The sequence below is a fragment of the Spinacia oleracea genome, chromosome 1 (assembly GCF_020520425.1).
Source record: "Spinacia oleracea cultivar Varoflay chromosome 1, BTI_SOV_V1, whole genome shotgun sequence".
Lineage (NCBI taxonomy): Eukaryota > Viridiplantae > Streptophyta > Magnoliopsida > Caryophyllales > Amaranthaceae > Spinacia > Spinacia oleracea.
Window position 1 is genome coordinate 37,224,407 of NC_079487.1, and position 14,201 is coordinate 37,238,607.

Sequence of the window (14,201 nt, forward strand, 5' to 3'; positions counted from 1 at the left end):
CTATTTACATGAGGGGTGTGCACTAGAAACGACTAAATCCTATTTCATTTCACCTTCTCACACGATTCTACATGTGTGTACCCTACGTGACCAAAAGAAAATGTGGTTGTGTAACGAGGCACGAATAAACTTAGGCACCTTGAATGATAGATATTACGTACTTTATCATAAATAAACTTCTCATAACATGCTTGACCTTACGTACAAAGCGTAAATAAACTCCTTACATGCTCTTAAACCATACATGCACTAGTGGAAAAATTCTCATTGGCGTCGTGTGCGACGCAACTGGCCGCGACGCAAATGAAAAAAGTCATTTGCGTCGTACTTTTGGGCGACGCAAATAAGAGTCATTTGCGTCGCTGTTTGACTAAAACGCGACGCAAATGACCTTTTTTTTATCATCCTGCCAAAGTCATTTGCGTCGCAGTTTAATTAAACTGCGACGCAAATGACGTTTTTTTTACATACTGAAAAGTCGCTAAATGTGCGACGCAAATGACTTTTCAGCATGACAAAAAAAAGTCATTTGCGTCGCAGACGCAAATGACTCTTCAGTATGTAAAAAGAAAGTCATCTACGTCACACATTAGCTAAATGTGCGACGTAAATGACTTGTTTTTGTTTTTTTTTTATTTTGTACTATTTTTTAGCAACTTAATTCTATGTAGCTCGAATAATCCAAGTACATATAACATATATCCAGAGCATAAAAGTAAAAGTAAATTAGATGGAAATTTCGACAGAATCTCCTTTGTAAATAGACCCTTCCCAATACCGGGAATGTTACAATACCTGTCACAAAAGTTTACAAGCCAATAAAAGGCAAATTCGTCATAGATCAACCAAAATGTTACAATAAACATAAATATTACAACAAACTAGATAACTAGTTAGAGATCGAGTTCAAATTAAGTACAAATTAAGGCAATGTTCTTGAAAAATCCTAAATAACAAACAAGTGTAAATAATTCAATTTATCGACGATCAATAGTTTTGTGTAATTCAATTTATTATATAAAGTATTTTATGAGCATATACGGATATACCGTATTAAGATCTTAACAAAACCAGGATCTTAAATAAAAATTAAAAAAAGTTGTCTCGAACTGTGCAGATCAGTGCATAGAACTGATCAGTGTCTCGAACTGTGCAGATCAGTGCATAGAACTGATCAGTTATGTGCACTCTGATCAGTTCTGTGCAGATCAGTGCACCAGAAAGGACCATGCGACAGACCTCAGTCTTGCAGCGAGGATGGCGGATGACAGGACGAAGCTCGTCAATGCCGTGAGCAAATTGACAATGATCTCCATAAGGGCAGGTCTTCGTCTCTTGCCATTTATTGCATAGCTCACTTTTGAACATTCCTTGATTGTAAACTTCAAGCTCTATTGGTCCTTCTTTCTTGCTGCCTCCTTGAACATACACCTTTTGCTATCACGCATTATATAATTCAACCAATATCAATAACCAAGCAAACTATCCGACTATCTGAGTCCTAATTAGAGATATACAATAATGTAGGAATTAGAATTCGACATCCTTTGGATGGTATGCCGTATCCCAACAGTTAGTTACCATAAAAAGCAAGCTTTTTACTGCCTCCTACTTATATGAAGTCCAGATTCGAGAATAAAAGGAGGTACCAGAAAATAATTGCGTTAAAAAGGAAGATGAACTTTCTAGGCTAAATGGACAGCCTAAAATCAACCAGCTACTCAATGATTCAAAGCCAAAGTCAGATGCAGAACTTATATTCAGTGGGAATTTCAGAAATACAACTTCAAGAATTTATAAATTATGTATTCTTTGATTTGCTGACATCCCAATAAGGCAATAACACCAGAATACTATATACTACAGCTTTCAGGAAAGGCTTAACACTTAACTGAAGAAGAGCTTCAGCGAGCTAATTAACCAGTAGACTTAGTACTATGTTCTTTCTGACCACTATTCACCAAAATTACTTCAGAGGAATCCTGCAACTAATAGAAAATGATAAAGTGGTGCTACGTACGCATAGAAAATGACGAAGGCATAAAGGTTTGATTGCCTCACCTGGGGGACGACACAAGGGTGTTAAGAGTTTCCCTCAACTTTGTTGTGATTCTGGTTGACAGGTTTGACATAAGCACAATGCTTGAAGAAGCTGTCCAGTATGTCATATTTTACAGCAATAAACTCGGGTAAACAAGATTTAATGGTATCCTTAATGAAAGTGTTTTATGATCAGGAAAGGACATCATGACTTCATTTCAACCATGGATAAAGGGTAGAGGGGTCAGGGTTGGGAGGGAGTGAGCTACAAGGAGGGATCTGGAAGTCATGGAAATGGATTTTACTTAAAGTTTCAGAATCCCAACCATGAATTCCAAGATGATTGTTTTTTCTTTTACTTTTTTTTTCATAGGATATTTTAAAGAAGGTGCAACCACTTTGCCCAAGGGTTGTGATCTTTGATTCCATTCAGATTGTATATTTACAAGGAGTGTCAGGAAGTCCTGGAGGAATGTCGCAGGTATTAACTGGAGTGTGGATTTGCATTAGAAACTTCCCAATACCTAATGTGCTAATAATAACCGGATTATTTAAGCTCTTGCTCTTTCCACTTCGCTTCCTGATTTTTCCCATAACCGTCTCCCATTGGGGCATCAAATCACTGCACCTTTAATAGGTTTAATGCCCCAATGGGAAAATCTCAGGGAATATAATAGGTTTTAGAAAAGCAGTGCACCTTTTCTACTTCACCCTCCAATTTTCCTCACCATTTTATGCAATATAAAGTGCCTTGAGAAAAATATTTTAGCCCAAATTAACCTTTTTTTTCTAGATCTGAAAACACCTATATTAGTGTGCAACAACCTTAACCAGTAAACACCCAGTAATATAAAAGAGAGGGAATACTAAAAACAAAAATTAAAAGAATTACCAGTCATATTCACAATTTTCATACTTGGGAATGAAGCTCTGGAATGAAATCCTGTACCTCAGCAAGGGACAAATCAGCTAAGCACCGTAGCTTATCGTCTACATCCCAATAAGCTTTGCAAGGGATTTGCAATCTCATGTATGATGCGTGGTTTAAAGGCTTCATATTTGTGTTCCTCAAGTTCCTCGCCATATTCTCTTTAATGACCTACAAAGTTCCAGGAAAACATCTTAATTACTTGTGTCTGTAAATAGGAAAGCTCTGAATTAGGTGAAGTTCTTTGAATCTGCATTGACCTTTTACTTATCTTTCATTAAGGAGTGGTGGAAGCGGGAGCAGGACCCAAAAAGTTCACCTTAAATCAATCATCTTTTGGCGAAAAGGACTTTGCTACAGCCAGTATCTTAGAAAGTAAAAGTGAAAGCTTTACACTGAACCCATAAACTTTTAGCTCAAGTTTGTCGCCATAAATAGAGATTGAAGTTTCTAACTTGGCTATGTTGGCCTACATGCAAAGGAAAAACCGGCCCTGTTAGAAACCGAAGACGGAAGAACTGAATCATACTTCTCAACAAGTCAAGAAAGCCTCAGTTCAAGAGTTAAAACCCCTGCCTTCAATGACAATGAAACCATGCTCAAGTACCAAAAATTCAGATCAGCAGTACCAATCCTATTTGCAACACAAGCGAAAACACAAAAAGAAAAAAAAAACAAAGAAGCAAAAATTTCTAAAAAAATCAGCTAACATCACAACAAACAAGTCAGCTCTTCCTTGGAAGTTGGCACTAATGAAAGAGTGGAAAATAAAACTCATCTTTCAAAAGTACAACAAGCACCCTTTCAAAAGTCGAGCCTGGTAAATAGTTTAATTCAACACCCTTTAAATTGATACGGAAATATATATATTTGCACGAGGAAGTTTAAAGGTCTTATCTAGCAATTAAGTTTTCCACAACTTGATCTGAAAACTTCTCAAACCCTCTACTTCTCTAACCCTCTACTTTTAGCTACTAATAATCAGGAAATTTTGATACGATTCACAACAATAACATAACAAAATAATTAATAACATAATGCAAAATAACAAGGAAAATTGACCTAATACGTGTAAACATGTGGGGAATTGACCAATTACAATTCATCAAAAACTATGATTATAATATTCATTACAATTATCAAATTACAATTCAATAACCTAAATTTAACAAAACCTAAATGTAATAAAAAATTAAAATTCAACAAAACCTACGATTATAATTACCAATTACAATTCATCAAAAACTACAATTAAAATTCAAATTAAACAAAAAAAATTACCACAAATCTAAATCTATCAAATTAAACAAAAAAAATTACCACAAAATTCAACAAATGTACCTGATTGAGTTTGGTGAACCAATTGAAGAAGAGGGGGGAGAAAACGGGGATGCCAGAGTTCGGAGCAGGCGCGAACGATGATGCTAGAGATAGGAGATCGGAGGAGGCCGCGGCGGTGAATAATGGTAGGAGCAGGTGGCGCAGTGAGAAGTCGGCATAGTAGGAGCAGGCGGTAGGAAAACGGGACAGGAGAAGGCGGCGGAGTACTAGTGACCTTCTTGAATACAAACCCAATTAAAGAAGGGGAGAGTTTGTCAATTGCTATAGGTGAAGGATCGATAATGGAAGATGAAGGAGATAGAAAATAGGGATGGCAATGGGTCTAAGACCCGACCCAGATCCGATTAGACCCGATCCATTTTTTAGGATCTGGGTCCAAAAAAATTAGACCCATTGGATCTGGGTCGGAACTGGATCTGTAATCAATGGGTCGGGTCTGGATCTGGGTCTAAAAGTCTCAGACCCAGATCCGACCCGAGACCCGAAAGTATATATTAAATTAAAAAAAAAAAATTGTTACTGTATTCTTGCCTTTTAACCTAATCTTAAACCTAAAAAACAAAAGTTAGTCTTTCACTCAAACGCCGCTGCAGAGGGTAGAGCACGATTTTGTTCCCTTCACTCATCTAAACTTCGATGTCGTCACCGAAATAATGACCGGCTAACTCGACATTAACACCGTCCACACTACGAAAGAGAGGATCTGCTACATTTCTATGCCCCAGGTATCATAATTTCTCTACTTGCATAGTCCCGTACTCCTGGAACTCCCAATCTTGAACAATCTGAGTTTTTGACCTTTGAATTTTGTTAATACTACGGTCTAAGGATTTACGGTTAATGTTATTCTCTTATATGGTATAAAAACTTGTAATCAATTTCTATAAAACTAGAATTAGCCTGTTCATTTTTCAAGGAAAGTTAGCAATGATAATAGGAGATGAGTGTATTATGCCAATATTTTCAAATTCCAACCGATAAAATTGTTGAGAAAAATGTTGTCTAAATGATAGAAAAAGATACGAATTAACAAATTAATTAATTTGTAATTGGATAACTTAGGTAGTGCTCTTGTATCAGGTGCTCAACTCGTATTTGGGGATTCTTCCTATTAGAAATTTGTTATAGATTTATAATTAAGTAGATTAGTAAGATGACACAGTAACTTTATGAGCTTGTTGTTTTTAGTTGCATTCCTCTTTTTAGTGGCTTTACGAATTCTAGAAGATGGTAATTAACTTTATGAATTCTGGAGTATTGCTTAGCTACATTTCCTCATGTATCATATTTTTATTTTGTTAATTGTATTTGCAGTACTATGACTTATATATGGGCTGTCTTTTTTTATAGATTTTTTAATCTATAATCTTTTATAATTGTTTGTAGGCAATGGATGAGGAACAATCTCAAAATCAGCCTAGTGAGCCTATTGTTCATGACATTGATCAAGATGAAGGATTTGTAAGCTTGGTAGATGTTGACGATCTTACACAAACTCATGGCATTCCAAGTACCCACATCAAGATGAAGGATGTATTGGAGTAGTACATTTTTTAAGACAATTGCAATGTATTCTATCCTATATTCGAACGTTTAAAAAACACAGGGGTATATATAAGTAATATAACAAGCAAAATTTAAGCGGTTAAAATATTTAGCTTAGACCTGTTTAGGACCCAGATCCGACCCTAGACCCGTTAGATCCAGTGGATCTGGATTTGGGTCTAACTTTTTTAGACCCAGTGGATCTGGGTCGGATCTGGATCCACCACCTGAAAACCGGGTCTGGGTCTGGGTCTTGCTAGACCCGGTCCAGATCCGGCCCAAAACTTCTCAAACCCTCTACTTTTAGCTACTAATAATCAGGAAATTTTGATACGATTCACAACAATAACATAACAAAATAATTAATAACATAATGCAAAATAACAAGGAAAATTGACCTAATACGTGTAAACATGTGGGGAATTGACCAATTACAATTCATCAAAAACTATGATTATAATATTCATTACAATTATCAAATTACAATTCAATAACCTAAATTTAACAAAACCTAAATATAATAAAAAATTAAAATTCAACAAAACCTACGATTATAATTACTAATTACAATTTATCAAAAACTACAATTAAAATTCAAATTAAACAAAAAAAATTACCACAAATCTAAATCTATCAAATTAAACAAAAAAAATAACCACAAAATTCAACAAATGTACCTGATTGAGTTTGGTGAACCAATTGAAGAAGAGGGGGGAGAAAACGGGGATGCCGGAGTTCGGAGCAGGCGCGAACGATGATGCTAGAGATAGGAGATCGGAGGAGGCCGCGGCGGTGAATAATGGTAGGAGCAGGTGGCGCAGTGAGAAGTCGGCATAGTAGGAGCAGGCGGTAGGAAAACGGGACAGGAGAAGGCGGCGGAGTACTAGTGACCTTCTTGAATACAAACCCAATTAAAGAAGGGGAGAGTTTGTCAATTGCTATAGGTGAACGATCGATAATGGAAGATGAAGGAGATGGAAAAAGATCGATGAAAGAAGATGGAGGAGGGTGTTTGTTTTGTTTCATTTGACCAATTCCACTTGCATGGACCCGGTCCACCATAAGATTACCATGGACCAGGGTAATTAGGTAATTTTAACAGTGAGTAATTATAGAAACTGTAGGTTCTATAAAGTAACTATATCTCCAGAATAATAACTATGAACATAATAATGATAAGAATAACTATTCTATCCAAAGAGTAACTATGTCATATAGAAAAGTAATTTTAACTGTAAAACACTTACTACTATATATTCATTCTTGCAGACAAAAAGAGTAAATTATAGAAACTATAGGTTCTGTAAAGTAACTATATTTTCAGAATAGTAACTATATTTTCAGAATAGTAACTATGAAATAAATAATAATAATAATAATAATAATATAGTAATTTCGATGAGAACAATTATTCTATCCAAAGATTAACTATATTATATAGAAAAATAACTTTAGCTGTAAAACAATTCCTATATTATAAAAATAAACAATGTGGTATAGATGGTTTAGAGGTCATATAGTAATTTTTTCTATTATATATCACATAATTACTGAAATATAAAAGAGTAACTATATCAAAAGTAACAATAATTATAACTCTTGAACAATAATAAAGAAAACATTAATTATTTGGTTAGTTGTTTTAGCTACGACATTCTAATTCTTTGCATCTATTAAATAAACCATGTGAAACTCAAATATTTTTTGAACTATAAAATACTAATCGACACGTCCACGTGGACCACGTCTCTTTTTTCCACCACCACATCATGTCCTTCCTCTACCACGTTCTTGGTTTCCATTGTTGTCAAGATTTTCTTCTTCTCCTCCTGCTTTTGTTTTCCTTGCAGAATTTATTCTTTGCACGATTTCAATTTTGGGTGCATCATCTTTGTATTTCTGAATCAATAATATTTAAACTAAGTTAATAATTTAACATTTAAATATGAAAAAATAACATAGTAACTATGTAAAACGTGTAGTTTCTATTATGCATCATATAGTAACTCTTACAATTAACGATGGTAAAATACTTGCAGAATTGCATATATAGTTATTGTTATTGTTATAGTCATATAGTTACTGTCAAAATAATATAGTGACTTTTATTAATAATAACATGGAGTACAAAGAAAGATCATTAAAAGAACATAATGATAAGATAATAACTATTAAAAATATATAGTTATTATTATACATGATATAGTAACTCTTAATATTAATGATAGTCATATACGAGCAAGGTTGTAGATATAGTTATTCTTATGATCATATAGTTGTTGTGATCATAACATAGTAACTCTTATTACTAATAACATAGAAGACAACAAAGAACATAAAAAGAACATTATAATATACATAAAAAACTATACCAAACATATAGTTACTATAATACAAGATATAATACTTATAAATATTATTGATGGTCATTTAGTCACAGAGTTGCAGACATAGTTGATGTGATAATAATATAGTAACTCTATGCATAATACAGTAACTATTTCATTAAAAATATAGAATAACATAAAAACATGCACATAACATAATAAACTAACATAGTACCTATTTAAAAAATATAGTAACTATGTAAAACGTACAATAACTATTAAAGAAAATAAACATATGGTAACAAGTCATGATAAAATAAACATAATATCTATTTCAAACATATAGTAACTGTTTCTGCGAAGAAAATGCTAAGTGTGAAAATAGGGGAAGCCTCTTCAACCAGGCTGTCGTTTTCCTCCAATCGGTTGTGGTTTGTCCTACAAAAACGGCAAACGTAAACTGGCTCGGGGGGGTTCCCGAGAAAACCCTCTCCGACGCTCAAGTCAGTTCTTGTAGAGAGAGAAAGTAGTGAGAGAGTCAGTGTGGGAATAATTGCATACCTGAGTAATGATTAGGTGAAACATATTTATAGTAATGCAGGATGGCATTATTAGTAAATATAGGCAAGTGTAGGGGTATGGAATCTTGGGCCTGTAGGGGGCTGAGATATGGGCCCCTAACTTCTGGTCTGAGCCCATCAAGAGGTTTGTGTTTGAGGGTATTTTCAGTAATTTCCCCTGAAAGGGTACCTTGGTAATTTGTGTAGAAAGTAGGTCCCACAGGGAGGGCCCGAACATTAGCCCCACGCCAAATTAGCGAGTTCTGGCCAAAGACTCGGGAGTTTGGCGGAATGAACTCAGCCCTCCGGCTTTGGTTACGTATACATGGGTTGCTTGCCCGGCTGGCTAGCAATGTTTGTGAGCTTGGCGAAGGTCACGCCTAGTTGAGACATTCCACATTGGGCGGTTGCTTCAAATTTGTGCTGAGAGAGGTATGGGTGTGACGCGCGCGGCTTGGCTTTTGTTTTCCACCACAAGGGCGTGTGCACAAGGCTGAGCTTGGCTTTTGTTTTCCGCCCCTAGGGCACGGGCACAAGGTTGAGCTTGGCTTTTGTTTTCCGCCTCAAGGGCGCCGACACAAGGCTCGGCTTGGCTTTTGTTTTCCGCACCAAGGGCGCGGGCACAAGGCTAGGCTTGGCTTTTGTTTTCCGCCCCAAGGGCGCCGGCACAAGGCTCGGCTTGGCTTATGTTTTTCGCACCAAGGGCGCGGGCACAAGGCTCGGCTTGGCTTTTGTTTTCCGCTCCAAGGGCGCCGGCACAAGGCTCGGCTTGGCTTTTGTTTTCCACCCCAAGGGCGCGGGCACAAGGCTCGGCTTGGCTTTTGTTTTCCGCCCCTAGGGCACGGGCACAAGGATGGGCTTGGCTTTTGTTTTCCGCACCAAGGGCGCGGGCACAAGGCTCGGCTTAGCTTTTGTTTTCCGCCCCAAGGGCGCCGGCACAAGGCTCGGCTTGGCTTTTGTTTTCCGTCCCAAGGGCGCGGGCACAAGGCTGGGCTTGGCTTTTGTTTTCCGCCCCAAGGGCGCGGGCACAAGGCTGGGCTTGGCTTTTGTTTTCCGCCCCAAGGGCGCCGGCTCAAGGCTCGGCTTGGCTTTTGCTTTCCGCCCCAAGGGCGCGGGCACAAGGATCGGCTTGGCTTTTGTTTTCCGCTCCAAGGGCGCCGGCACAAGGCTCGGCTTGACTTTTGTTTTCCACCTCAAGGGCGCGGGCACAAGGCTCGGCTTGGCTTTTGTTTTCCGCCCCAAGGGCGCGGGCACAAGGCTGGGCTTGCTTTTTGTTTTCCGCCCCAAGGGCGCCGGCACAAGGTTGGGCGTGGTTTTTGTTTTCCACCCCACGGGCGCGGGCACAAGGCTCGGCTTGGCTTTTGTTTTCCGCCCCAAGGGCGCGGGCATGGTTGAGCGGCGTGGCTGCTGTTATGACTCGGCGTGGCTGCTCTTTGTTAATCGGGCAAGAGGCGCCGATTGGCGTGGTTGCTCCTGTTTTTTTTTTCTTTTTTTTTTATTTTTTTTTAATTTTTTTTTAATTTTTTTTTCGCGAAGGCTGGCGGAGGAAGGGCATGCCAGGCGTGGCTGTTCCTTTCTCGGCGTGGCTGCTCCTATTTTTTTTTTTTTTTTTCGCGAAGGCTTGCGGAGGAAGGGCATGCCAGGCGTGGCTGTTCCTTTCTCGGCGTGGCTACTCCTTTTATTTTTTATTTTATTTTTTTTTTTTTTATTTTTTATTTTTTATTTTTTTTCGCGAAGGCTTGCGGAGGAAGGGCATGCCAAGCGTGGCTGTTCCTTTCTCGCCGTGGCTGCTCCTGTTTTTTTTTTTTTCGCCGTATGTACGTGGGTAGGATGATGGCTGTTCCTTTCTCTTGGCGTGGCTGTTTTTTTGTCGCCCGATGTCGGGTGCGGTGCGTGAGAGAGAGTCGCACATGATGGTGTCATGGCTTCTACTTTCCGCACATGATGGTGTCAAGGCTTCTACTTATGGTGCCATGGCTTCTCTTTGCCGCACATGATGGTGTCGTGGCTTTTACTTATGGTGCCATGACTTCTACTTGCCGCACATGATGGTGCCAAGGCTTCTACTTATGGTGCCATGGCTTCTCCTTGCCGCACATGATGGTGTCGTGGCTTTTACACGCCGCACATGATGGTGCCATGGCTTCTACTTATGGTGCCATGGCTTCTACTTGCCGCACATGATGGTGTCAAGGCTTATACTTATGGTGCCATGGCTTCTCCTTGCCGCACATGATGGTGTCGTGGCTTTTACTCGCCGCACATGATTGTGCCATGGCTTCTGCTTCTACTTGTCATACACATGACGGTGCCATGGCTTCTACTTATGGTGCCATGGCTTCTACTTTCCGCACATGACTTAGATAAATTTTGATAAGTATGGGAATGGGTTGTTGTTCTCCAAAGGAGCTAATGAGCCCCATGCTTGGACGAACGACGATGCGCCATTCTTGAAAATGACTTAGATTATTTTGCTAAGTATGGGAATGGGCTGTTTGTTCTCCAAAGGGACTAATGAGCCCCATGCTTGGGCGAATGATGATGCGCCATTCTTGAAAATGACTTAGATTATTTTGCTAAGTATGGGAATGGGCTTCTGTTCTCCAAAGGGGCTAATGAACCCCATGTTTGGGCGAACGATGATGCACCATTCTTGAAAATGACTTAGATTATTTTGCTAAGTATGGGAATGGGCTGCTGTTCTCCAAAGGGACTAATGAGCCCCATGCTTGGGCGAACGATGATGCGCCATTCTTGAAAATGACTTAAATTATTTTGCTAAGTATGGGAATGGGCTTTTGTTCTCCAAAGGGACTAGTGAGCCCCATGTTTGGGCGAACGATGATGCACCATTCTTGAAAATGACTTAGATTATTTTGCTAAGTATGGGAATGGGCTGCTGTTCTCCAAAGGGACTAATGAGCCCCATGCTTGGGCGAACGACGATGCGCCATTCTTGAAAATGACTTAGATTATTTTGCTAAGTATGGGAATGGGTTGTTGTTCTCCAAAGGAGCTAATGAGCCCCATGCTTGGGCGAACGATGACGCGCCATTTCTTGAAAATGACTTAGATTATTTTTCTAAGTATGAGTTCATGTGCTTGAACTTGGCTTGTCTTTTCCTTTTGACGTGTGCTGCGCTTGCATGGCCAATGTTTGGCTTCTACTTACAACATTCTAGAAACAAAATTTTCTAAGTAATATTACTGGTCGAGCTCTTTACTATTGCCTTGAAAATATAAAACTTTGTTTACAATGATGAGATGTTATTTAGCCTATGGCGGGCTTACATGTATCTTACCCCCACTTTCATTATTGAAAACTATGGATGTGAGCTATAAAGCTAAGTACTTTTGAGAAAGGGAGAAATTCTTAGGAGATTGAACATAAAACCTTATAAGGTTGTCGGTGTTCCATGGGCGAGGGAGGGGCTTGCCTTCAGGAGTTTCGAGTCCTTTCTGGCTTGGCTTTCTTGGCCAGTGGATGGGGGGTACTTGTCCCTCTCTTGAGGCTGTTAACATAGCATCACCTGCCCACTTGTTGATCCCCAAAGATTTTTCCCACGGAGCCATCTTCCAACTCAAACTGCATGAGAAGTTGGTACACCGAGATTGCGGCTTTTATTTTGCTTAGTAGAGGTCGGCCTAAGATGATGTTGTATGGCAGGGAGATGTCCACGACAAGAAAGTCTACCAACAACCGTCTTCCCTTGTTTTTAGGACCCAACCTGACAGGTAGCTTGATGGTGCCTTGAGGATGGACGCCTTGACCTCCAAATCCAATGAGTGGCTGGGAGATGGTTTTCAGATCATCTTTGGAATACTTGAGCCCTTCTAGACACTTTAGAGTAATGATGTCGGCGGATGATCCACTATCCACTAACACTCGCCCTACCGTTGAGTTAGCGACTTTCATCTCGATGACCAGCGGATCGTCATGGGACTCTTGAATTGGATGAATAGTGTTCCCACCAAATGTCATCACCGGGGATGTTTGAGAAGCCGATGCCACTTTTAGGACTTGATGTTCCAGTGCCCACAAGCTATCCTTCGCCTTGCTCACAGACCCGCCTGTTGCCAAGCCTCCGGCTATCACTCCAATGTAGTCTCCCGTATCATCACTAAGAGACTCCTTTTCTTTGGCTTTTGCTTTTGGGGGATTCTTCCTTAAGTAATTATTCAGCTTGCCCTTGTCAACCAAGTGATCCAGTGCCTTTTTCAGCTCCCTACAGTTCTTTGTGGTGTGCCCGCACTCGTGGTGAAACTCACACCAAAGTGACTTGTCTCGCTTTGCTTCGGGCGTACGGATTGCAGGTGGCTTAGGGAGGATGTCTTTTCCTTTGAGATCAAGGTAAATTTCCCGCCTATTGCGGTTGTACCTCGGATCCTCACCATGGTCATCAACCATAACCGACTTTTTGAGGGAGGGCTGAGTTTGGTCGTGGCTGCCATTAGGTCTTGGCTTTTGTTTTTGCCTTGTTCCACTCTCACCACCCCAATTGATCTTACAAATATCTGTGGCTTGAATGTGCATTTGGGCCTTCTCCATTGCTTCCTCGAGGTTGGACACCCCGGACTTGACCAATTCAAACTTGAAGTCATCTGGCTGAAGACCTGCTAATAGGGCTGCGAACTTGGTTTCGTCCTTGAGATTGTGTATCTTTAGGACTTCTTCATTGAATCTCTTAATATAATTGTGAAGGGTCTCCGTCTCTCCCTGTCTGACTGCCATTAAGTTGACACTTGTCCTTTGGTGCCTCCGACCCGCCGCGAATTGGCTGATGAAAACCTTTTCAAGCTCACTGTAGCTCTTGATGCTTCCCTTTGGTACGTGCTTGTTGAACCATATAAGGGCAAGACCCTTCAAGGTGGTTGGAAAGTACCTGCACCAAGTAGCTCCGCATCCAGTCTGAACGTTCATTTGAGCCGCATAGGCGGCCATGTGTTCTTCTGGATCCGTAGTTCCATCGAAAGGCTCGATGGTAGGGACCTTCACTTTGTCTCGGCGGGGGTTGTTCATTATTTCTTGGGAGAAGGGAGTGAGAGCCTCTTGTAATGATGAGGTATGTCTGTGCCTATCAGTTCTTGGTGGAGGGGAGTCCCATCTTCCTCTTGGGGAGGTATGCCTACCTCTACTCTCTGGGAGAGGCGAGAGGCGAGTATGTTCGCTCACGGCGTGGAGGGATCCTTCCTATTCTTGAGGGTGAGTGATTCCTTGGGCGATGAGAAGATGAATGAGCCCCTGGCTGTTGATCGAGGGGTGAAACCCTTTTCCTGGGGGAACGGCCTCTAGCCCGGCTAGAGGGTGACTGACATCTCCTTATAGGAGAAGGTGAGTGCCTCCTGAGAGATGTCCTTCGAGAGCTGACCTCGATCGGTCTGACTTGTCTTGAAGGAGTTGGGTGGTTTCGTGCGGAGGCCATAGTCTTAGCACTAGAGGGGGATAGACCTCGGGTGATC

At 40.3% G+C, this 14,201-nt stretch overlaps 2 protein-coding genes across 7 annotated transcripts; both read right to left on the reverse strand.

The window, feature by feature from the left end:
• Positions 1–837: 837 nt before the first annotated feature.
• On the reverse strand, positions 838–4,591 carry LOC110775399 (zinc finger CCCH domain-containing protein 39). 6 transcript variants are annotated; one of them, XR_008926518.1, is made up of 4 exons: positions 4,310–4,591; positions 3,288–3,437; positions 2,933–3,139; positions 838–1,437 (listed from the first exon to the last, which is right to left on the reverse strand). XR_008926518.1 is itself a non-coding variant. In XM_021980010.2 (4 exons), exons 3-4 carry the CDS (start codon positions 3,122–3,124, stop codon positions 1,090–1,092), a joined length of 516 nt encoding a protein of 171 aa, XP_021835702.1. In that variant the 5' UTR covers positions 3,125–3,139; positions 3,288–3,437; positions 4,310–4,589; the 3' UTR covers positions 838–1,089. The 6 variants fall into 6 exon arrangements, 4 of the variants coding, with proteins under 4 accessions (XP_021835702.1, XP_021835699.1, XP_021835701.1 ...); XR_002529740.2 differs by having other exon boundaries at positions 3,229–3,437; positions 4,310–4,589; XM_021980010.2 differs by having other exon boundaries at positions 2,957–3,139; positions 4,310–4,589.
• A 7,676-nt stretch (positions 4,592–12,267) lies between these two features.
• Positions 12,268–13,761, reverse strand: LOC110775403 (uncharacterized). The gene has a single exon (XM_021980014.2). The coding sequence runs from the start codon at positions 13,759–13,761 to the stop codon at positions 12,268–12,270; it is 1,494 nt and encodes a 497-aa protein (XP_021835706.1).
• Between the last annotated feature and the right edge of the window lie 440 nt (positions 13,762–14,201).

Coding starts and splice junctions, on each gene's coding strand:
- LOC110775399 (XM_021980010.2), bottom strand. CDS start 3,124: ATGGCGAGGAACTTGAGGAACACAAATATGAAGCCTTTAAACCACGCA. Junction 1,438..2,956: donor TTCCAGAGCTTCATTCCCAA/GTATGAAAATTG, acceptor AATGCGTGATAG/CAAAAGGTGTATGTTCAAGG.
- LOC110775403 (XM_021980014.2), bottom strand. CDS start 13,761: ATGAACAACCCCCGCCGAGACAAAGTGAAGGTCCCTACCATCGAGCCT.